This window comes from Zalophus californianus, chromosome 7 (genome assembly GCF_009762305.2).
Source record: "Zalophus californianus isolate mZalCal1 chromosome 7, mZalCal1.pri.v2, whole genome shotgun sequence".
Classification (NCBI taxonomy): Eukaryota; Metazoa; Chordata; class Mammalia; order Carnivora; family Otariidae; genus Zalophus; species Zalophus californianus.
In genome coordinates, this window is record NC_045601.1 from 104,345,108 (window position 1) to 104,367,501 (window position 22,394).

The 22,394-nt window shown below is 37.8% G+C and overlaps 2 protein-coding genes across 11 annotated transcripts in view; one reads left to right on the plus strand and one right to left on the minus strand.

Annotated features, from left to right (window-relative positions):
* The window catches only part of SLC25A27 (solute carrier family 25 member 27), a 31,288-nt gene extending 21,582 nt beyond the window's left edge, over nucleotides 1–9,706 (minus strand). For 4 of the 6 annotated variants that reach the window (XR_003521390.1, XR_003521389.1, XM_035728522.1 and 1 more), the window contains exons 1-4: nucleotides 9,410–9,548; nucleotides 6,702–6,893; nucleotides 4,870–4,954; nucleotides 683–805 (exon numbers count right to left, since the gene is read on the minus strand). Coding sequence is in view for 4 of the 6 variants with exons in the window: in XM_035728522.1 (XP_035584415.1) it covers nucleotides 683–805; nucleotides 4,870–4,954; nucleotides 6,702–6,893; nucleotides 9,410–9,515 (506 nt within the window). In the remaining 2 variants the exon portion in view is untranslated. Of the gene's footprint in view, nucleotides 1–682; nucleotides 806–4,869; nucleotides 4,955–6,701; nucleotides 6,894–7,849; nucleotides 7,888–9,409 lie in introns of all 6 variants that reach the window. The other 2 variants (XM_027601947.1, XM_027601944.1) reach the window with 2 other exon arrangements.
* Nucleotides 9,707–9,810: 104 nt separating this feature from the next.
* Nucleotides 9,811–22,394, plus strand: part of LOC113926683 (24-hydroxycholesterol 7-alpha-hydroxylase) — a 95,362-nt gene continuing 82,778 nt past the window's right edge. Inside the window, exons 1-2 of one of the 5 annotated variants that reach the window (XM_027601941.2) lie at nucleotides 10,255–10,333; nucleotides 12,809–12,861. Coding sequence is in view for 2 of the 5 variants with exons in the window: in XM_027601940.1 (XP_027457741.1) it covers nucleotides 10,157–10,333 (177 nt within the window). In the remaining 3 variants the exon portion in view is untranslated. Of the gene's footprint in view, nucleotides 9,939–9,964; nucleotides 10,334–12,808; nucleotides 12,862–22,394 lie in introns of those variants that run through there. The other 4 variants (XM_027601942.2, XM_027601940.1, XM_027601939.2 and 1 more) reach the window with 4 other exon arrangements.

Consider the following 22,394-nt stretch of genomic DNA (forward strand, 5'->3'; position numbering starts at 1 on the left):
GACTAAGTGGTATTTTAATAAATTATTGAACATGACGTCCTTTGAAGAAAGGCAGACTTCAATAATTGGAGTAATGCAATAGGAGAATTTTGTATCACAAAGGCCTAATAAAAACCTTCCTTAAACTTGGGGAAAAGAGGAGGAATGGGATTAGACAAGGAAGTGGGAAGAACTTGCAAAGTCAATCTTGCTATTTCCCTTCTTTCAGGGATAAAGGGAAAGGAACCTAGCTTTTAGCCATGGAAGAGCTGAGGCAGTCTAACTCTCATGCAAACCTTCTGAAGGGTCCCTTTTAAAGATAAAGAAACAGTAGGAGTGCTAAGTGACTTCTACAACACTAAATCACAACAGCAAAATTGGGGTTCACACTGGGGCAAATTGCAAATTTTAGTGATCAGACTCTTTATATCAAGCTGTAATGGGACAAGTCTAGCTGACTAGGCTGGGAAAAGCAGCAAACAGCTACGCATACATATAATTTTTCTGGTAGAGAACATGGGCACCTTATCATGCAATGAAAGATCCGTGTTAGCTCTCCTCTTAATGAATACATCCTCCAAGTTGAAAGAGTCAGAATTAATGTCTTCACTGAATGTTGGATTACAAAAATGCATAAATCAGTAGGTACATGTTCAAACTATGACAGGGGGAAGGAATGGAATCAGTTAATTGGAGAACTTACCGCAAAGGTTTTCCTTCAAGTTTCCTTTTTCCTTCCATTTGCATCTGAACCTTCACTAGATCAGTTGGGTTGGCTAAAAATTGGCCAACAACACCAGCCATCATACCTCCAATTACTGATTTCCTAATTACAAAAGGAGATACATTTTTTAATAGTTTCTGTTAATTTTGCAAATTTTGTAGTGAACAGTACCAAGCTGGTCCAGCCCCTGCATAGGGGATTTAAAACCAAGTGAAGAAAAGGATGGATGTACAAATCACAGAGGAAAGTAGATGGTTTGTCTGTTTATTGAGGGGAGGGTTAAAGGACTATAAGGAGTTGAAATTCAAATCTGGTTTCAGGGGCCTTCTATGGCCTGAAATTCAAAAGAAGGGCAGTTGCTTCAAAGTTATAAATATCTGAACTGACCATTTAATTGTAGTTTAATTCTGACCATCGGGGAATAAAAACAGCATAGATGTAATCAGTCTAACAGACTAAAGCTGGTAAGTCAGAGTTTGTAAATTACTATTTTAGTAGTTTTGCAAAGTAAAGGGGGGTTGATAACTTTTTTCTCTTTGAAGAAACTCTCTCTGTCCCTAGACTCTTCCTTCTCCTCACCTCCCAAAGCCAACAGTGATCAAATCTAGACTACTATAATTAAACATGCTTTGAATCCATCCCCTCCTCTCCATTCCAGCTGCTTGTGTTGCAGACCAGACTCTGATCATCTTACATCTTTTCTCAGAAGAAATGGGATAATTTCTTTCCTTTTACTCTACAACTATATTTGAAGAGGTACAAATAGGTATAAAGTAAAAAGGGTCCCTATTATGAGTTCCCTTCCTCTGAAGCAATCACAATTACTAGTTTCTAATGATTTCCTGCACATAATAATAATGCATTCAGAGTAGTTATTATGTCAGGCCCTGTTCAAGCATTTTAAAAAACATTTATTTTTCATATCAACCCTATGACATTAGTACTACTGTTAAATCCTCTTTACAGATAAGGAAACTGAGGCATAAAAGCAGTTAAAGGACAGCTCAAATCACACAACTAGTGAGTGGTATGGCCAAGATGTAACAGCAGGAAGTCTGAGTGCAGACCACACAGTCTTAAGCACTAAGTTATAATCGATAGTTTGTGTACACACAAATGTGTATGTATAAATACTCATTTTTGAAAAGGACATATGTAGGGGCGTCTGGGTGGCTCAGTCGGTTGAGCCACCAGCTCTTGGTTTCTGCTCAGGTCATGATATGGGGGTCGTGGGATCAAGCCTCACATCAGGCTCTGCACTCGGCTCAGGGTCTGCTTGGGATTCTCTCCCTCCCCCTCTGCCCTCCCCTTCCCCCACTTGCACTCTCTCTCTCTCTCTCTCTCTCTAAAATAAATAAATAAAATCTTTAAAAAAAAGCACAAATGTACTGCTGGGTATTTACCACAAAGATACAAATGTAGGGATCCGAAGGGGTATGTGCATCCCGATGTTTATAGCAGCAATGTCCACAAGAGCCAAACTGTGGAAAGAGCCAAGATGTCCATCGACAGATGAATGGATAAAGAAGAGATGGTATATATACACAATGGAATATTATGCAGCCATCAGAAGGAATGAGATCTTGCCATTTGCAACGACGTGGATGGAATTGGAGGGTGTTATGCTGAGTGAAATTAGTCAATCAGAGAAAGACATGTATCATATGACCTCACTGATAAGGAATTCTTAATCTCAGGAAACAAACTGAGGGTTGCTGGAGTGGTGGGGGGGTGGGAGGGATGGGGTGGCTGGGTGATAGACATTGGGTAGGGTATGTGCTATGGTGAGCGCTGTGAATTGTGCAAGACTGTTGAATCACAGATCTGTACCTCTGAAACAAATAATGCAATATATGTTAAGAAAAAAAAAGAAGAAGAAGATAGCAGGAGGGGAAGAATGAAGGGGAGTAAGTTAGAGGGGGAGATGAACCATGAGAGACGATGGACTCTGAAAAACAAACTGAGGGTTCTAGAGGGGAGGAGCGTGGGGGGATGGGTTAGCCCGGTGATGGGTATTAAAGAGGGCACGTTCTGCGTGGAGCACTGGGTGTTATGCACAAACAATGAATCATGGAACACTACATCAAAAGCTAATGATGTAATATATGGTGATTAACATAACAATAAAAAATTTTTAAAAAGCACAAATGTAGAATGCCAGGTTGTATACTGTTCCACAGCTTAATTTTTCCCTAATAATATCCTTTAAGATATATTTTTCCTAATAATGTATCTCAGAAGTTACCAATTCATATAGAGCTGCCTCATTTTAAAAAACAGTTTCATAACGTTCCATTTTATGGACACATCACAATTTATTTAGACAGCTTAACTTTTAACTAAGAAATCTGAACATTTACATGGCATTTGATAGGCCCTGCAAATTGTTTTCCATAGAACTTGTATCAATCTCCATCAACACCAGCAGCCTAAGAGAGTGCCTGGTTCTCACAATGATGAACACAGCACTGTTTTTTCTCTTTGAGAATCTCATAACTACTGCCTCCTCAGTAATTGTGACATAATTCTAATTGTTTAGGCATCTCTATTACTGTGTGCTCAGTGATGGCAGGGACTACTGTCTTTTTCATTACTCTAGCCTCAGTATTGAGTACAGGACTGGCACACCATGATCATTCAATCAATACCTCTTGACTGAGTTGTTCTGACTGGGTCAAAAGACATCAAGCCCATCCACTCTGAGAGTTGACTTCATAGTGAAATATTTCCTTTGAACCCTTTATACCTTTCTCTTCTGGGGGGAATTACAGAATGCAAGGATTATTAATCTATTTCATCACTAATTCTGGGAAAACAATTAGTATAGCTTAGTACATTACAATTTTTTTTAAACAAAGCCAAGAGATTTTGCCTGAAAGGTGAAATTCTGCTTATTGCTATTTTCTTATAGTTATGACTTAGATTTTTTTTAGCCCAGGAAAGATATTATAGACATCTTTATAGGTTAGTCATATAAAACCTACCTCATTCTTTCAAAGCTGTATATTATGCTTCCCTGTATATATCAAAATTTATCTACTTCCAAATTGATAGTTATTTAATTTTTTAAAAAAGTTACTATTAACACTGCTACAGTCAGTATCTGTGTGGGGGGGGTCTGTGTGTTTATGCATAGGTACAGGTGTTTCTAAATGTGATTATATCATAAAGGAAGAGTTGCTGGGTCAAAAGATTACACATTTAAACATTTTAACAGGTACTATATTCTCCAAAAAGACTATATAGTAACTTACATTCCTGTTAACAGCTTAATGGCGAAAAGATAGTTTTAATTAGTTTCCCTGATCACTGGTGAGGTTGAACATTTTTAAATGTTTAATGAACATTTATATTTTTTCTTTTGTGAATTTTGTCTGTTGGTATCCTTTCCCTATTTTCTTTGTTTTTTTATATATTTTTAAATTTATTGGTAGTTCTATGTATATTATTTATAACTTATTTTTGTTTCTGTTATAAATATAAGTGATATGCACTTACATTCATTATATCATCTAATCCTACAAAAACAAAAGCCTGATGGTAGGTATTACTTCTACAGCTAAGAAAACTGAAGATCAAAATGGTAAAGTAGTTTAACCGGATTACATACGTACTAGTAGAGCAGGAATTTGAGCCTATCTCTGTGTGATTCAAAAGCTTGTCTCCCAGTAGAAGGGGGCATGAAGAAGGTGCTCTTTTAATATTGGGACAGCTGGGTGGCTTAGCCAGCTAATATTGGGACACCTGGATGGCTTAGCCAGTTGATCTGCCTTCGGCTCAGGTCATGATCCCAGGGTCTTGGGATCGAGTTCTGCATCAGGCTCCCTGCTCAGCGGGGAGCCTGCTTTTCCCTCTGCCTGCTGCTCCCCCTGCTTGTGCTCTCTCTCTGACAAATAAATAAATAAAATCCTTTTTTAAAAAAAGGGATTCTTTTAATATTAAAATATTAAATAATATATATGCAAAATTTCATATACATATGCAAATGTGTGTTTGTATACAATGTGCAGTAAATGTTCACTTATTTGGATTTACATTCTAATTATTATTTTAAGCCTATAACTTGAGGCAATTTGGGTACAAAAACAAAATTTTATACAAATCTAATGGATACACATTAGCGCCTTAGGGTCAATAGTATATATTATTTTCAAAACAAAACTTACCAAAGAGGATAATGCTTATCTTCACTTTTGCCAAATACAACTTCACGAAGATGTTCATAAGTGACCATGCGGCCTCCGGAGTACACTGTGTAGAATGGATCATTTAAAAGGTGAATTCAGCTAGACGTTTAATAAAACAAGAGGGCATTTTGACCTGGCCAGTTGATCTCTCTAGCTGGGTTGTTCTCTCATGCACATGTGGTCTTTTCTTGATGTTTCTGTAAAAGTGGCATGCTTTCTTAAGCCTCAGGCCTTCTCACATGCTGTCTGATTTTTCTTGAATGGATTCTTCCTTCTCTGCTTTGCTAACTCCTCCTAGTCCTCCAAGACTCAATTCAAAGAACACGTTTTCTAAAGAGTGCTCCCTGACCTCCAGTGTTCTAAACTGCCACTGCACCTGCCAAGCTTCTCCTCTGTTCCCCAGAACAACCCAGGCATACATTGAATATGACATTTGTCACATTAACTGGAGATTAATTGGATTTTGTTGCTCATCTTTCCATCAGACCATGAGCTTTTCAGGGCAGGCTTTTTGTGTTTTCATTACTCTATGTGCCCTAATACAGACCTTGGTACACAGCAGGCATTTTCATTTAATAAACATGCATAACTTCACTGGATAATTCATTATATTGGGGTAGCTTTTTCAGTCAGCTGTCAAAAGTATGAAATGAATCTTAACTGTAAAGCCGTATATGATGGTCAACAAAATACAAATGAAAAGGAGTGAAACTCAAAGCAAGAATGGGAAGCAAAGGAGAAAAAATAAAAAAAAAAAGACTGGGAAATAAAAATCAATAAAATCAGTACATGGTATTCATAGAGAGCACTTTTCTTGATATTTCAGGAAGTCTGATAAAATATTTTAACATATTCACAAATACACAAAGCACTAAAACAACAATAGTCTCTATACACACTTCTGGAAAGCTCTTGATGAAGATACTCTTATTCATCTGAAGAACTGAAGCTTTAAAAATCATAAGCTGGTAAGTGTTAGTACTGGACCCTTTTCTGGTCAAGGGTCCCTACGTACTTGCAGAAATATTATGAACGTAGAGGAGAAGAATGCTGCACCTGTCCTACCTCCGTTTGAAGCCAAGTTTATGTTCTCCTGTCCACAAGCTGAAAACCCAACAACTATCTTTGTGAGTGCCACTGGAGAAGGAGAGCAGAAAAGTATTCTCACTGGCTGTGGCACAGTTACAACTATTTCCTTTTAAGAGTGACTAAAGGCCCACACAGGTAGGTAGGTAGCCTTGGGAACTGAGGCGAAAATCAGCTGCACTGCAATCACTCAATTGCCAGAATTGGATCAGTCATCTCTGTTCTCTTTCAGAGTTGCCTCGTCTGTAGTGTATGGGACAAAGACTAGTGATATTTGGCATTTTAGTCAAATATATTTTAATTTTCAAAGAACATGAAAAATTTAAATTTTGTGTTTTAAAGTTTCTAAAGTAGAGGAAAATATCAATTGCTCGTTTTTTTCTTAAAAATCTTCGAACATGTAGAGAAGCAGAGAAAATAACTCCCTCTGTTTCCTTGAGATGTATCAATTGCTAACATTTTTGCCATACTTCATTCATTTTTCTGCTTAATTATTTTGAAGTACATTACAGACATCATGACAGTTCATCCCTAAATGTTTTTATATGCATTTCTAAAAATTTAAGGCAATCATTCCTTAATAATTGGTGCTTAATTTTCTTAAGAGAATATTCACTTATCACTGTAGTAGAAAAAACTACTGGATTTGGGCACAGCTAAACACAAAACCAGAGGACACAAACACAACTCATAACAAACTTACCAGCTGGAATCAAGATAGATACCTATGTGTCTGTAAATGGCAGGTGTCACTCCTTGCCAAAGCTTTAGAAAGCCTTCTTCTTGAATAATCCCTAGGGCTGTGCGTACCATGCCCCTATAGGGAGCAGATTCTCTTGCACTGTCTCCCAACCGAGCAAGGGCAGCTTCTCCTTGCATTTGGAGCCGAGTTTTTATGAGATCGAGGGGAAAGGTTGCTAATAAAAAAACAAAATGAGGGGGAAACCCATAACATTCAGAGAAACAAACAAAAATTCTAAAATTCTAAGTCACAGGACTAATATTTTAGTCACCACAAGATCAGTGGTTCTCAAATTTTAGAATACATCAGAATTAGCTAGAGAAATTGTTAAAAATTATTTCCTAGCCCCATGCTTATGAGTAGGTTGATGGGGGTTTAGAAATCATTTGATTCTTATGCACTCCCAAATTTAAGAATCACTGTCCCAAAGCACCCCCACCCCCAGATCATCAGGGGAAAAAAAGTGACAAGACTTGGGTTCTTTTTACTCAGAAATTTCAGCCTAAAATCTACATTAGTCCTTAATTTTTGCTTTCCAATGGGAATAATTTCAGATTCCATATTCTGTGATTCTGCTTTGACTGCACCCATGATTAAGACCCAATGTGACTTTTAGAACACTATACTATTTCTGATAGGTTCATAATAAGTGCAGGTGAAGCTGCATTCCGTAATTTCATGGGTGATATTCACTGATCTGAAGTTTGAGATATAGAAGTTTATACAAGGGCAGATATAGAGTTTATACAAGGGCAGCATGCTCAATATACTTTCAATTAAGGCATATATTGAGTTGTTTTTCCAGTACAGGTTTTATGTGTGGCCTCCTCATGAGGACCAATTGTACTTGAAAAGTTTTTTTCTAATGATTACATTTTGAATTCAAGGTATTGAATTCAAGAATACATTTTACCTTGAAACAGTGAAGCTAACTGGCCCACATTAGGAATATCAAGCTCATAACTTTATACTCATAATGTCCCAAATAACTGAAGTAATCAGATTCAGGTAAGTTCATGAACATTATTGACATTACATGAGTCTTTTCAATGACCACCACCTGACAGAAAATTATAGTTATGCTTTTTCCAAGAGAAATCAGAGTAGGGGGAAGAGAATATTAAATCTTACCACTGGTCTTTGGAAAAAATATCTTGCTGATAGTTCCCCTAAAACAGAAGTAGTTTGCATGTAGAGAATTTAAACAGTGCTTTATTAACATACGAACCCTGAAAAAACTATATAGGTTCTTCTATATTAACATGGGTTATGCCTCTCAAAATAATTCTGGTTTCCTTACTGGTTACTTAAATAATGCTTCAGGTTCTGATCCTAAAGTGTTTTGAACTCAAAACCATCCCCTATTTTGATTTCCTAGCTTCCCATCCCAAGCCCCCACACCATTCTCCACAAACCTTTAACAAAAGGAATGTTTCTTTACCATTGGTCACAGGGGGAAACATCAGGTTAAAAAAAAAAAAAAAGCTGGAAATATTTAATTCAGCAATCTGATTTTAAATTTTTTTTGAAAAAAGTTGAATTGTATTTCAGTAAAAACAGTGAATAACAGAAATTTTCCCCATCAGCTTTAAGAGAAGAGAAAGAGAAAAAATAGAGGGTCCAAAGGGCAAGAGTAGGAGAGCACAAAGGGCAAAACAAGGTGTGCTGGCTGTGCAGGAAATACAAAGTAAGTTAATTTTAGATGAGGACAAAGTAACATTTCCTTATGATAACACACCAAAGCTGTTGCTTGTTTTGTTTTTCAACAGGCAAGAAAATGAAAGGGTAATCTTAAAATGCACAGCGAAGGCTTCACAGGGAACACACAGGCACTCTGCTCACAAAATCATTGGAAGGAACACCACCTGCTCATGCAAGGGCATCACAATTCTCCCTAGGTGGCCTTGAGTTTTCTCTGACTCGCTTATGCATAGGTAACTGCCGGCCCTCTATGTTCTTATGCTATTTAATGCTTTCATTATAATAAGTAGCACACTGTAACTGTCTGTCACTGCATGTCTCCCCACCCGCCTGTAAGAAAGGTCAGGGCTGAGTCTTTTAAGGACTATCACCACAGTCTAGTATTGTAGTAATTACAACAGTGTTGTAATTAATATAGTGCCCCGCCTTGGATTTCACATTTATATATCATCTACTTCTCAGACTCCTTCAAGGTAGACACAGTATAGACGAGTTAAGCTCAAGGAGGACAATAGGCGGATGTTGAGAAGATGCTCAGTGACAGGTTAATAACTTAAGTCCTACGAGCCCACAAAAGATAATGATATGGTGAGGCTATGTAAGAATATAAATCAGAGAGATTATTTCAATAAGGATGAAGAGTGGATTGTGTTTTTAAAAGGTCATCCTCACAGATGGGAAAATGATTCCTATAGAGGAATGACAGCTCTTGAAGCTTCCAAGCATAGACATTCAGACACAATAGCACACCTCTGAGGGAGACGAAACTGGAAGGAAAAGACCTTAGTGACCTCCAGTGCCGCCTCGTCGCGAAGGCAGCCTTGTCCCCGCCCTGCCACAACGGCCAGGCGGGTGGGCAAGAAGAGGGCGCAACCCAGCGGGCCGCACACCCCGGGGGGCCGAAGCCGCCCGCCGGTGCCCTCACCCCCCACCCCCAGCGCGGCACCTCGACGAGTCGCGGGGGAGGCCCAGGCGGGGGCGGCCGGGTACCTAGCTCGGCCACGGTAGCCGCGCAGCCTGACAGGAGGAACTTGCTCGCTCGGGGCCATCTCTGGGCAAGCGGCAAAAGCCTCTCCTCATCCTCTGGAACCGACATTCAGCAGCAAGACGGGACGACAATATACCCCTTCTGGCCGGCGCCGAGCGCCGCGGCTGGCCTGCCACTCTGCCAGGGCCGCCCGTCCTCAACCGGCGAGTGGCGGAGCGGGGACCATTTCCCTCGCTCGGCTCAGCCAGCCTGCCTCGCGAACCTACAGCTTTCCTCGCAGCCCCCGGCTGGAGAGCTCCACAGAAGTGAGAGCTGAACAACGCGAAGCCCACGAGGCTTCTGGGAAATGTAGTCCGCCGGGCTGCGCGCCTCTTGGGCGCCATTCTCTGATTGGCCGTGAGCGAGGCTTACTCGGCGCCGCCGGCCCCGGTCTCCATGGCAACAGAGCAAGTTCTCCCCCCGCCTTCCCCCCGTCGGCACCCGCACCAGTTTGGTCCAGCCCCTGCGTTCGGTCCAGCGTAGCTCGGTCTGGTAAGACTAGTGGAGGTGGGAGGAGGGAGCGATGATGCCGAAGTCATCTAAAAATTGGGGCGGGGAAAGGAGGCTACAGTTAGAAAGGCAAACAAACTGCGGAAGTTGTAGCAGACAAGTTGGGAGGTCCGGTAGGTGCCCCCTCCCAACGGAATGAGCAAGTGCCACGGCGGCAGGACTTTTCCCTTTTCTGATTCTGGAAGGTGCTAGACAAAAACATGGAACTAATTTCCCCAGCAGTGATTATAATCCTAGGTTGCGTTGCTCTTTTATTATTCCTTCAGCGGAAGAATTTGCGTGGACCCCCGTGCATAAGGGGCTGGCTTCCTTGGATTGGAGCTGGATTTGAGTTTGGGAAAGCCCCTCTAGAATTTATAGAGAAAGCAAGAATCAAGGTATGTGGCCTTAGCAGGTGGGGTTTCCGGAGGAGGTAATGTTTTCTTTTTTATTTTCTTTTATTGGATCTCAAATGCGACATTAAAACACAGGCAACATACTTGCTGTCCACAGACGATCATTCCTCAGCTATAAACAGCTAAACCTTATGCAAGTTTTTTTCGAAAGAAATGGATTTTTATTGGTTATTAATAGATTTTTATCAACTTGTAGCTGCCTTTTTGGAAGTAGGTATTAATTTATAAATGCTAGTTACTTCGTCATAGTTTAAAAGTCCTAAAGGTACACATATTAACTAAACACTTGCAATAATTCGGAAAGATAAAAATGAAATACGGTTAATTTAAATTTATGAAAACGTGTAATAAATTAGTATCCTAACTGAATTTAACACCAGGCTGCTGTAAAAATTACTTGCAAACTTAGTCTTCACAAATTTAGCCCGCACTGTATTTTCAGCTGGTGTTATTATTTGATGATGATGAGATCCATTTTCACTGCATACTGAGGAGATTAGTAAGTTGTTGTAGTAGATGTTTTTGTCCTTAAAATAGCTTTCAAATATAGTGTATCTTTCAAAAATAGTATGTAAGTTACTGCCAACTTTTTTCCTTTATTTCAACGAATGCTTCAGTGTACCTTCCCGTGTGTGTTGTGGGGTTGTGCTTTTGGCACTTAACCAATTGTTTCCTCAGAATAAATTCCTAAAAGTGGAATTGCCTAGTCCAATGACATGAACATTTAAATTGTTCATGTTATTGTGTCACTCTTGCAAAAGAATGTAACAATATACACCTTTTCTTGATCTTTGAGTGTAGGGGATTGCCCAGTTCCTCATATTCTGGCCCACACTAGGTGCCATAATTATTGGGAGTTTGATATAGGAAAAATGTTATATTTTAAAGGAATATTTCTTTGTCTCCCATAGCCTTCCTTAGTCATGATTTTGATAAATTTTAAGGAACGTTATTTACAAGCGTGTCTCAGAAGGTCAAGCAAGGTCAAAAAGATTATTCTGTTTTCTTCTTAAAAGGTTTATAGTTTTCCATTTTACATTTAGGTCTGTGATCCATTTTGAGGGTTTTTTTTTTTTTTTGGTTTTGTTTTGGTTTGGGGTTTTTGTATGGTACAAGTAAGGGGTGAGGTTAATTTCTTCCCCACCTTGATGTCCAGTTGTTCCAATATCACATCCTGAAGGACTGTCCTTCCCTCATTGATTGCCTTTGCAGCTTTTCAAAAGTTAATTGGCCATATATATGTAGGTCTATTTCTAGCCTTTCTATCCTAGTCCATTGATTATGTACCCACTCCTTTGTTAATGCTACACTGTCTTAAATACTCTAGTTTTATAGTAAGTCTTTAAATCAGGCAGTAAAAGTTCTCCGTATTTCTCTGTAATTGACTTGCCATTCAAGATTATTTGCATTTTACTATAAGTTTTAGAACTGGCTTGTCAATATCTATCATAAAGATTGCTAGAATTATGATTGTAAGTTTGTTAAATCTATCAAAAAATTGGAGAATTGACTTCATAACAATAGTAAGTCTTCAAATCTATGACTGCGGTGTATCTCTCCATTTATTTAGCTATATAATTTCTTTCAGAAGTGTTCTGCAGTTTTTGTGATGTGGCCTTGCCTGTGGTTGTTAATTATTTTATATTTTGAGGCTATTGTAAATAAGATTGCTTTTGCTTTTATTTTCCACTCGTATCCTGTTGAAACATAAAAAATACAATCTGTTTTCTGTATATTAACTTTATATCTTGTGACTTTGTGCTAAATTCAGTTGATTACTTCTAGTAGTTACTTCAGAGATGCTTTAGGACTTTTATACATAAAACAATATGTCTTATAAACAGATAAATTTACTTCCTTTTTCTGATCTTGATGCTTTTTATTTCTTTTCTCTGTATTGTAATCAGTAGGATTTCTAGTATATTGTTGAACGGAAGTGGTGAGAGTAGACAAGCTTGTCTTTTTCCTACTATTAGGGGAAATTGTTCGATATTTCACCATTGAGTGTGATATTAACTGTAGATTTTTCAAAGGTGCCTATTTCAGTCCTGACCTTCGGCCCACACATAGAATTCACAGATGCCACCAGAGAAATAAATAGTGACTTATTATCTGTTCATGTCCCTCATTTCCTAGCTGCCAGTGAAATCCTTATTTCACCTGATTCTACCTCATTGTACACAGAAACAGAAGCATCTGCATTTGTTTTAAAAGTTGCAAAGTATTCCCTGAATCACAGTTTACCTAAACAGTGACTTAATGATTGACATAGTTTGTTTCCCATATTTTGCGGTTATAAATATTGTAGGAACAAGTGTCATTTCTATGTGTGAAAATGTATCAATAGAATGAATTATCAGATTCAAAGTATAAATGCATTTATAATTTAGAGTGAAATAGGAAACGTTTTGAGTGTGTTGAGCAGAGGAATGATGGGCTCTGATTTAAATCTTAAAGGTTCACTTTGGCTGCTCTGTTAAAAACAGGAATGCAAGAATAAAAGAAAGAAGGTAAGTTGAAGGTTATTGCAATAATCCAAACTTAAGATCATTGTGGTTTTGGAGACTGGTTTCAACCATGGTGATGGCAGTGGAAATTTGGGAAGTGGCTGGATATATTTTGAAGGTGGAAGCAGCAGGATTTACTGGCAAGTTGCATGTGGTGTGTAAAAGAATGAAAAGGGCCCAAGATGACTCCAAGAAGTTTGGCTTGAGTAGCTAGAAAATGAGATTGCTGTCAAGTGAAACAGCCACAAATACAAGAACTTACTGGAAGGGAAGAAGTTATCAGAAGTTCAGCTTTAGCTATGTTGGAGTTTGATAAAAAATAAAATAAAATAATTAAAATTTTAAAAATTAAAAAAAAGATATGGTGAGATATGTTGGAGTTTGGGATGTTGATATCCAAGTGGGAATACTGAGTTAAGCAGCTGGATAAATAAATTTGGAGCTTGCAAAAGATGTCCACTGATACATAGTTTCAGTCTCTCCTACCTATCTTCTAGACCTGTCATTTCCCCTGAAATTCTTTTCACATATTTATTTCTATTTAATGTTTTTTTTCACATTTCTATACTCTCTTTTCCTTAGATTCTTTATTTCCTGTGGGTTATAGTCTCCCTTGTGCTTCCTCATCATTGTCATCTCTCTTTCTCTTTTTTAAGATTTTATTTATTCATTTATTTGAGAGAGAGAGAGAGAGAGTGCATGCATGAGTGGGGGTGGAGGAGAGTGGAGAAGAAAAGAAAGAATCAGACTCACCACTGAGCATGGAGCCCAAAGCGATGCAGGGCTCCATACAAGGACCCTGAGATCATGACCTGAGCCAAAACCCAATTGGACGCTTAACCAACTGAGCCACCCAGGCACCTCAAGTCATTGTTGTCTTTTATTCAAAAATGTCTTTATTGTTTCTTTCTTTCCTGCATTCCTTTATCTCCTAATTTTCCTCTATTGTCTAGCTGCTTCTTCCATGGCTTCTTATATTTCTTCTTTGCTTATTTCCTTTGCAGCTTCAATTATTACATTCATTTTTCTAATTCCAAAAATAATTTTGCATTACAGGTTTTTTTTTTCTTTCTTTTATCCATGGACATCTTTTTGTATTACAGGTTTTAGGTACCCTTGGAGGAATGTTTTTGGTGAGTTACTTCATCTATAAGGAAGTTCTGCTCTCCTTTTTTTTTTTTTTTTTTTTTTTAGAATTTTTCTTATAGTACTGAATTTTTCCATTTTTGTTTAACTGTATTTTAGGGAGTTGAGTTGTCTCGGACCAACTGACGGCAGGAGGTTTTGCTTGGGGGCAGTTGCCTTCCAGGTTTCTTGACTTAAGTCTTTTATCCTCCCTTGCTACAGGGAAAATACAGTGTCTCTATGCACCCATGGCTCTGCTTTTAGGATATAATCTTGCAGATTTGAGCTCTCACTGCCTTTCTTCAATAGCTGCTGCTAGTAAAAGGGGCAACCCGTCTTCCCAGGTGTACTTTTCACTTTTAGAGGATAATGCTTCTTGCGAGCCCACCTTCTGTGTTATCTTTTGCTACCCGCCTCAATATCCATGGCCTGTTTATCTTAGCCCATCTCATAGTGGTTCCAACTCTGTATATTTCCTTCTCATATCTCAGAGTGTATATTTCCGAGCTTTTCCATTGTTGAGCCCCCTGCACATCCCCTTTTTCTTTCCCACCATGCTGTGATAGCTTCTAAGAGCAGAACTGAGGAGTTCTGTTGGAGTTTGGGATGTTGATATCCAAGTGGTATCCAAGTGGATGTTGATATCCCCGGGCACACTGTTGTAGTTAGTAGATTTTCTTCTTATTGTCTAGCTCAATATGTTGCTTGTGCACCTATGTTTCATTCTCCTTGTGGCTCTGTGTGATTTCCAGGAAAGAAGTGGAACAATTCAGAAAGAAGTTGCCATAATGTCACTACCAAAATTGGAAGTCAATCTTCTCAAAAATTAGATTGTTTTTGTTTTTTTTTTTTTCAGATAGGTCCATATTCTAAAGTCACGAACATATATGTAATGAAAGGTCTTTCTCTCATCTCTGTCCGCTAGCTGCCTATCTTCTCTTCCAACAAGAATATTTCCATTCTCTTGTATAACTTTCAGAGATATACTGTGAATGAAAAAAAATGAATTAGGAATGTTTGCTTCTGAAAAGTTGGAGTAGTTGTACTTTCCCCTATCTCTCCCACTAAGTGCAGCTAAATCATAATTGAACATTATACATAAAACAAACATAAGATTCTCAAAGGTGGGGAGGGGAAGGCAGGCAGCTAGGGACCACAGGATCTGATGAACAATATGGCACTGAGTTTCCTTGATTTTTTTTCTGCTTCACATATCTCGATTGGACTTTAGAAAAGCCAGCAACCTGGAGATGCCTGTGGGCACAGATAAAAAAATAAGCCTCAAGACAAGCCTAATCTCTCTAGGTAAAGGGCCAGGAAAGGAGCAGCTTAGCAAGACAGAAAACTTTTAGACTGCAACTGCTCTGGGCAAACACCACAGGAAAAAATTATGGCATCACCTCAGTCAGCAAGTGCCAAGTGAAAAAGGCTATCCCTAAATCCTGGCCAGGCTGTAATGAAGTAACCCTCCACCTCCTAGCAGGGATGGTGTCAAAGGAGGTGTAGAGGAGGGTCATGATTTTCCATACTGTTCAGCAATAATGAGGCCATCTCCACTGCAGTGTTAATGGAGACCGCTTCAAGAGCACAGGCCATACCACCAATGAGCAATAACAAGGATTCCCCTCCTACTCACTGGACTGGTGACCCATGAGCCTTAGCAGATGGGTTAGGAATTTCACTACCACTTAGCAAGAAAGAGCCTACTCCTCAAACACCTTCTCACCTCCAGGCCAGTGGAGGTCATATGGGAGCAATACTGAGGAATCCCTTCTTATCCCAGCCAGAGTGATACAAGAAGAACCTAGTAGGGAGACTTGCTTTCACCCTCAACCAGCAGGAACAAGGAGTCCTCTCCCCATGCTGAGTGATAAACCTAAATTTCCATCCCCCTATGTGGCAGTAATGAGGTGGCACTCCCCTTCTCACACCAGAATAATGCCAAAAGAAGCCTGGAAAAAAGATGAGTTAAATAAAATGCAGTGTCATAACATAATATCCAAAATATCCAGATTTTAGTAGAAAATCACTCCTTATACCAAAAACCAGGAAGATTTTAACTTGAATAAGAAGAAACAAATCAACAGATGACAGAGATATTAGAATTATCTGACAAGGATCTTAAGGCAGCCATAATAAAAATGCTTCAACAAGCAATTGTAAGCATGCTTTAAACAAATGAAAAAAATAGGAAGAAGGAGAAAGTCTGTAAAGAAATAGTACATACAAAGAAGAAACATACAGAAATTTTAGAACTGAAAAATGCAATAACTAAAAAAGAAAAAAAAACCCTCAGTGCATGCGTACAACAGCACAATGGAGAGGAGTGAACAGAATCAGTGAACTTCAACATAGGTCAATAAAAATGGCCAAATATGAAAAACAAAGAGAAAATAGACTGAAAAAAAATGAGCGGAACTTCAGGGACTGTAAAAGACCTAACATGTCATCAGAGTCCTAAAAACAGAAAAGAAAGAGGGTGAGTCTGAAAAAGTATTTGTAGACAGTAGGGCTGAAAATTTCCCAAATGTGGCAACAGACATGAACCTACAGATTCAAACAGCTAAGCTAATCCCAAACAGGATAAACCCAAGGAAGTCCACAGCAAGACAAATGACAGACAAACTTCTGAAAACTAAAGACAAATATAATTCTTAAAAGCAGCAAAAGACAAATGGAACTTTATCATAGTGGGGAATGAAACTGGAATGAAAGCAGATTCTTCATCAGAAACCATGGAGACCAGGAGAAATGGTATACCAATTTTCAAGTGCTCAAGGAACAGAACTGTCAACCTAGAATCCTATCTCCAGCAAAAATATCCCTTAGGAATTGAGGAGTCAAGACATTCTCAGTTGAAGGAAAACTAAGAGAATTTTCTTCTAGAAGACCTACTATCCTAAACAAATGACTAGAAGTAGTTCTCTAAACTGAAAGGGACCAATGAAAGAAGAAATCTGGGACATCAGGAAGGACACAGTAAACAGAAGATATGGAAATGCAATAGACTTTTTTTCTCTTTTTGTGATTTCTAAATTATGTTTGGTGGCTGAAGCGAAAATTATAACACTGCTTGATATTGTCCTAGATGTATGTATTACATCCCAAGTGGGAGAGGATAATGTGATATAAAGGGAGATTCACTTGAAATGGTAAAATGGCCACACTATGCAGACCTTGTGGAAGACAGTACAGAGGCTCCTCAAAAAGTTAAAAATAGAACTACCCTACTATCCACTGATTGCACTACTGGCTATTTACCCCCAAAATACAAAAACTAATTCAAAGGGATGCATGCACCCCAATGTTTATTGCAATATATTTACAATAGCCAAGTTATAGGAGCAGCCCAAGTGTCCATTCTCAGATGAATGGGTAAAGAACATATGGTGTGTATATATATATATATATATATATATATATATAGAAATTATTCAGCCATAAAAAAGGAATGAAATCTTGCCATTTGCAGCAACATGGATGGAGCTAAAGAGTATAATGCTAGGCAAAATAAGTCAGTCAGAGCAAGACAAATAGCATATTATTTCATTCAAATGTGGAATTTAAGAAACAAAACAAACAAAGGGGGAAAAAAAGGAGAGATAGACACAAACCAAGGAATAGAGTCTTAAGTATTGAGGACAAACTGATGGTTACCAGAGGGGAGGTGGGTTGGGGAAGGGTGAGATAAGTGGATTAAAGAGTCACTTATGAGCACTAAGTAATGTATAGAAATGTTGAATCACTACATTGTACACCTGAAACTAATATAACATTATGTATGTTAACCATGCTGGAATTAAAATGAAAAACTTCAAAAAGTGGCTGTATCAATTAACTATGATAAGTTATGTATATATACTGTAATAGCAGGAGTAATCACTAAAAAATTCTACACAAAAAGGTCCACTTAAAAATACTATAGATAAGTCAATGGAATTCTAAACAATGTTCAACTAACACACAGGAAAGCAGATAAAACAAAAACAAAAACCAGGGAGAACAGAAAAATACAAATAAAATAACAGACTTAAACCCTAATATATCAATAATTTAAGCTATGAATGATATAAATATAATTATTAAAGATAGATATTTGCAAAATGGATTAAAAATGGTGCAACTATATGATGTATAATAGAAACTCACTTCAGGGCTCCTGGGTGGCTCAGTTGGTTAAGCAACTGCCTTCGGCTCAGGTCATGATCCTGGAGTCCCGGGATCGAGTCCTGCATTGGGCTCCCTGCTCAGCAGGGAGTCTGCTTCTCCCTCTGACCTTCTTCCCTCTCATGCTCTCTCTCTACCATTCTCTCTCTCTCTCAATAAATGAATAAAAATCTTTGAAAAAAAAAAGAAACTCACTTCAAATATAATGAGATAAGCAGGTGAAAAACAAAATTATGGAAAAAGATATATTGTGCAAGCATTATTCAAAAGAAAGTAGGAGTGGCTATGTTAATAGCAGAAAAATACCTTCAGAGCAAAGAAAATTACCAGAGACAGAGGGGGACATTATAAAATGATAAAGGGGTCAATATGCCACAAAGAGTTAGCAATTCTAAATGTGTATGCACCAAATTACAGAGCTGTGAATTATGTGAAACAAAAACTAGAACTGAAAGAAGAAACAGACAAATCTACAGTTATAATTAGACATTTCAACAACCTGAACAATGGGTAGAACAGCTAGACAGAAAATCAGCTAGAATATAAAAGACCACCAACCAAAAAAGATCTAATGAAGATGTGTAGAACATTCTACTTAACAAAGCAGGTTATGTATTCTCTTCAAGTGCCCATGGGATATGACAAGATAGACCATATTCAGGGCCATTGACCCCCACAACATTTAAAAGAATTTGAATCATACAATGTATTCTCTGACTACAATGGAATGAAACTAGAAATCAATAACAGGAAACTCTCCAAACACTTGGAAACAAACAACATATTTCTAAATAATCTATGAATTGAAGGGAAAGTCTCAAGGGAAATAAAAAATTATGCTAAATTGAAAGAAAATAAAAATGCAACGTATCAGAATTTGTGGGACACAGCTAAAGCAGTGCTGAGAGAGAAATTATTATCACTAAATATTTTCATTATAAAAGAGCATAAGTGTGAAATGAACAAAGCTTCTCTTTCAGTCCCCTCCCCACAAAAGAGCAAAGTAAACCCCAAACTAGAAAAAGGAAGGAAATAGTAACAGAAATCAATGTAAGTGAAAACAGAAAAATATAGAAAAAATCAGTGAAAGAAAGAGCCAATTCTTTGAAAAGATCAATAACTTTGAAAGACCTCATACAAGAAAAAGAAAAAAAGACACCCATTATTAATGTCAGGAATAAAATAGAACATAGCATTGAAGACATCAAAAGGATGATAAGGGAACACTATATGCAACCCTACACGTAGAAATTTGACAACTTAGATGAAAAGGACCTAATTCCCCCCCAAAACGCAAACTACCACAACTATTCACTATGAAATAGATAATTTGAATAGCCCTATATTTGTTAGGAAATTGGGTTCATAATTTTAAAACTCCCAAAAAAGAAAGCTAAAGGCCCAGATTGTTTCACTGGAGAATTATGCCAAATGTTTAAAGAAGAATTAACATCAATTGTATAAACAATCTCCAGAAAATAGAAAAGTTTATTTTATGAAGCTAGGATCATCCTGATACCAAACCAGATAAAGACAGCACAAAAGAAGAAAGCTGCAGATCAGTATTCCTTATGAATACTGATGCAAAAGTCCTCAACAAAATATCAGCAAATAAAATCCAGCAATATACAAAAGGAATTATAGATGCCATGACTCCATGGGTCTCTTACAGGGATTTAAGACTGGTCCAATATATGAAAATCAGTTAGTGCAAGCCACCGTATTAACAGGTGAGAGAAGAAAAGGCACGTGGACATACTGATTTGTACAGAAAAAGCATTTGACAAAATCCCACACCCATTCATGAGTTTTAAAAATCACCAGGAAAGTAGTAATAGAAGCTTGTTCAACTTATTAAAGAACATCTACAAAAATGTTACAGCTAACCTCGATCTTTTTTTTTAAGATTGTATTTATTTATTTGACAGGGAAAGATACAGCAAGAGAGGGAACACAAGCAGGGGGAGTGGGAGAGGGAGAAGCAGGCTTCCCGTGGAGCAGGGAGCCCGATGCGGAGCTCGATCCCAGGACCCTGGGATCATGACTTGAGCCGAAGGCAGACGCCTAATGACTGAGCCACCCAGGCGCCCCTCAATCTTAATGGTGAAAGAATAAATGCTTCATCTCTGATTGTAAACAAAGCAGGGATGTCTACTGCCACCATTTTTATTTCACATAATGCTGGAAGTTCTGGTGAGTGCAATTAAGCAAGAAAAAAATCATAAGGAAATGTCTCTATTTGCAGATGATGTGATTGTTTACTTAGAAAATCTCAAGGAATCTACAAAAAATCTCCTGGAATTAATCAGTAAATTCAGCAGGATCACAGAATGTAAAGTCAACATACAAAAATCAATTGTATCGCAACATACCAACAATGAACATGTGCAAATGGTAGTTAAAAATACAATACCATTTATAGTCACTCAAAAAGAGAAAGAAATATTTAGGTGTAAATCTAATAAAACATGTATAGAACTTTATGATGAAAACTAGAAAACCTTGATAAAAGAAATGGAAGAACTTAATGAAGAGACATACCGTGTTCATGGATTGGAAAAGTCAACATAGTAAAGATGTCAATTCTCCTTAAATTGACATACACGTTTAATGCAAAGTCTATCAAATTTCTGGTTAGGTGTAGATATAGACAAGATTATTAATAATCCATATGTAAAGGCAAAAGAACTAGAATAGCTAAAACAAGTTTAAAAAGAATAAAATGGGAAGAGTCACTGTACTCAATTTCAAGACTCATTACATAGCTATAGTAATCAAGATTATGCGGGTGGAGGGATAGATACAGAGATTGATGAAACAGAGTTGAGAACCCAGAAATAGACACACTAAATGTCCAATAGATTTTAGACAAACGTGCAAAAGCAATTTATTGAAATAAAAGTAACCTTTTCAACAAATGGCAGTGAAGCAGTTAGACACCAATAAGCCAAACCAAAACCAAAAACAAAATGAACCTTGACCTAAGTCTTGAGTCGTATATAAAAATTAATTCAAAATAGATCACAGACTTTTATGTAAAACATAACACTATAAAATTTTTAGAAAAAAATAAGGAGACTGTCTTCTTAATCTGGAGCTGAAGAATAGTTCTTAGACTAGGCACCAAAAGCACAATCCCTAAAAACAAAAACTGACAAATTGGACCTCATGAAAATTACAAGATTTTGCTCTGTGGCAGACCCCGTTAGGAGACTGGGAAGACAAGCTATAGGTGGAGAGAAAATATTTGCAAGCCACATATCCAGTGAGGGACTGCTATCTAGAATATGGAAAGAACTCTCTGCACTCAACATTTAAAGAACCCCGACAAGTCAACTAAAGAAATGGCAAATGATATGAACAAGTTCCTGAAGAGGATATAAAGCTGGCAAATGAACACATGAAAAGATATTCAACATCATTAGCCAGTTGAGGGTATGCAAATGAAAACCACAATGAGATATCACTACACACCTATCAGAATGGCTAAATAAAAAAGAGTGACAGCACTCAGATGTTAGGGCAGAGAGAAACTGGATCATTCATAGATTGCTGGTGGAAATGTCAAGTGGGACAACTACTCTGGAAAGCACTTTGGCAGTTCTTTAAACAAGGAAGCACGCAGCTGCCAGCAATTCCACTTCTAGAGAAATGAAAACATGCGTTCACACAAAAACCTGTGCACTGATGTTTATAGCAACTTTATTTGTAATAGTCCTAAACTGAAAAGAATACAAACATCCTTCAACCATGTTTAAACAAGCTATAGTACATCCATACTATGGAATACTACTCAGAAATGTAAAGGAATGAATTATTGATACATACAGCAACCTAGGTGGATCTCAGATGTTTATGCCAAGTGAAAAAAAGCCAATCTGCTGAAGTTTCCATTATTCCAGATATTCATCTTTTCATCTTCTATTTGTATACCATTTGATTCTATTTGTATATCATTCCTTAAACTCAGTATTATAGAACTGGAGAACGGGTTAGTAGTTGTCAAGGGTAACAAAAGAGGTGGCGGTGAGAGTAAAATGGGTGTGACTATAAAAAGGCAACTTGAGTCATCTTCGTGGTGATGGATATATTCTGTACCTTGACTTCATCACTATCAGTGACCTAGTTGTGATAACATTCGATAGTTTTGCAACATGTTTACACTAGGGGAAACAGAGTAATGCATACATGGGGTTGCTCTGTATTATTTCTTATAACTGCACATTACTCTATGGTTATCTCAA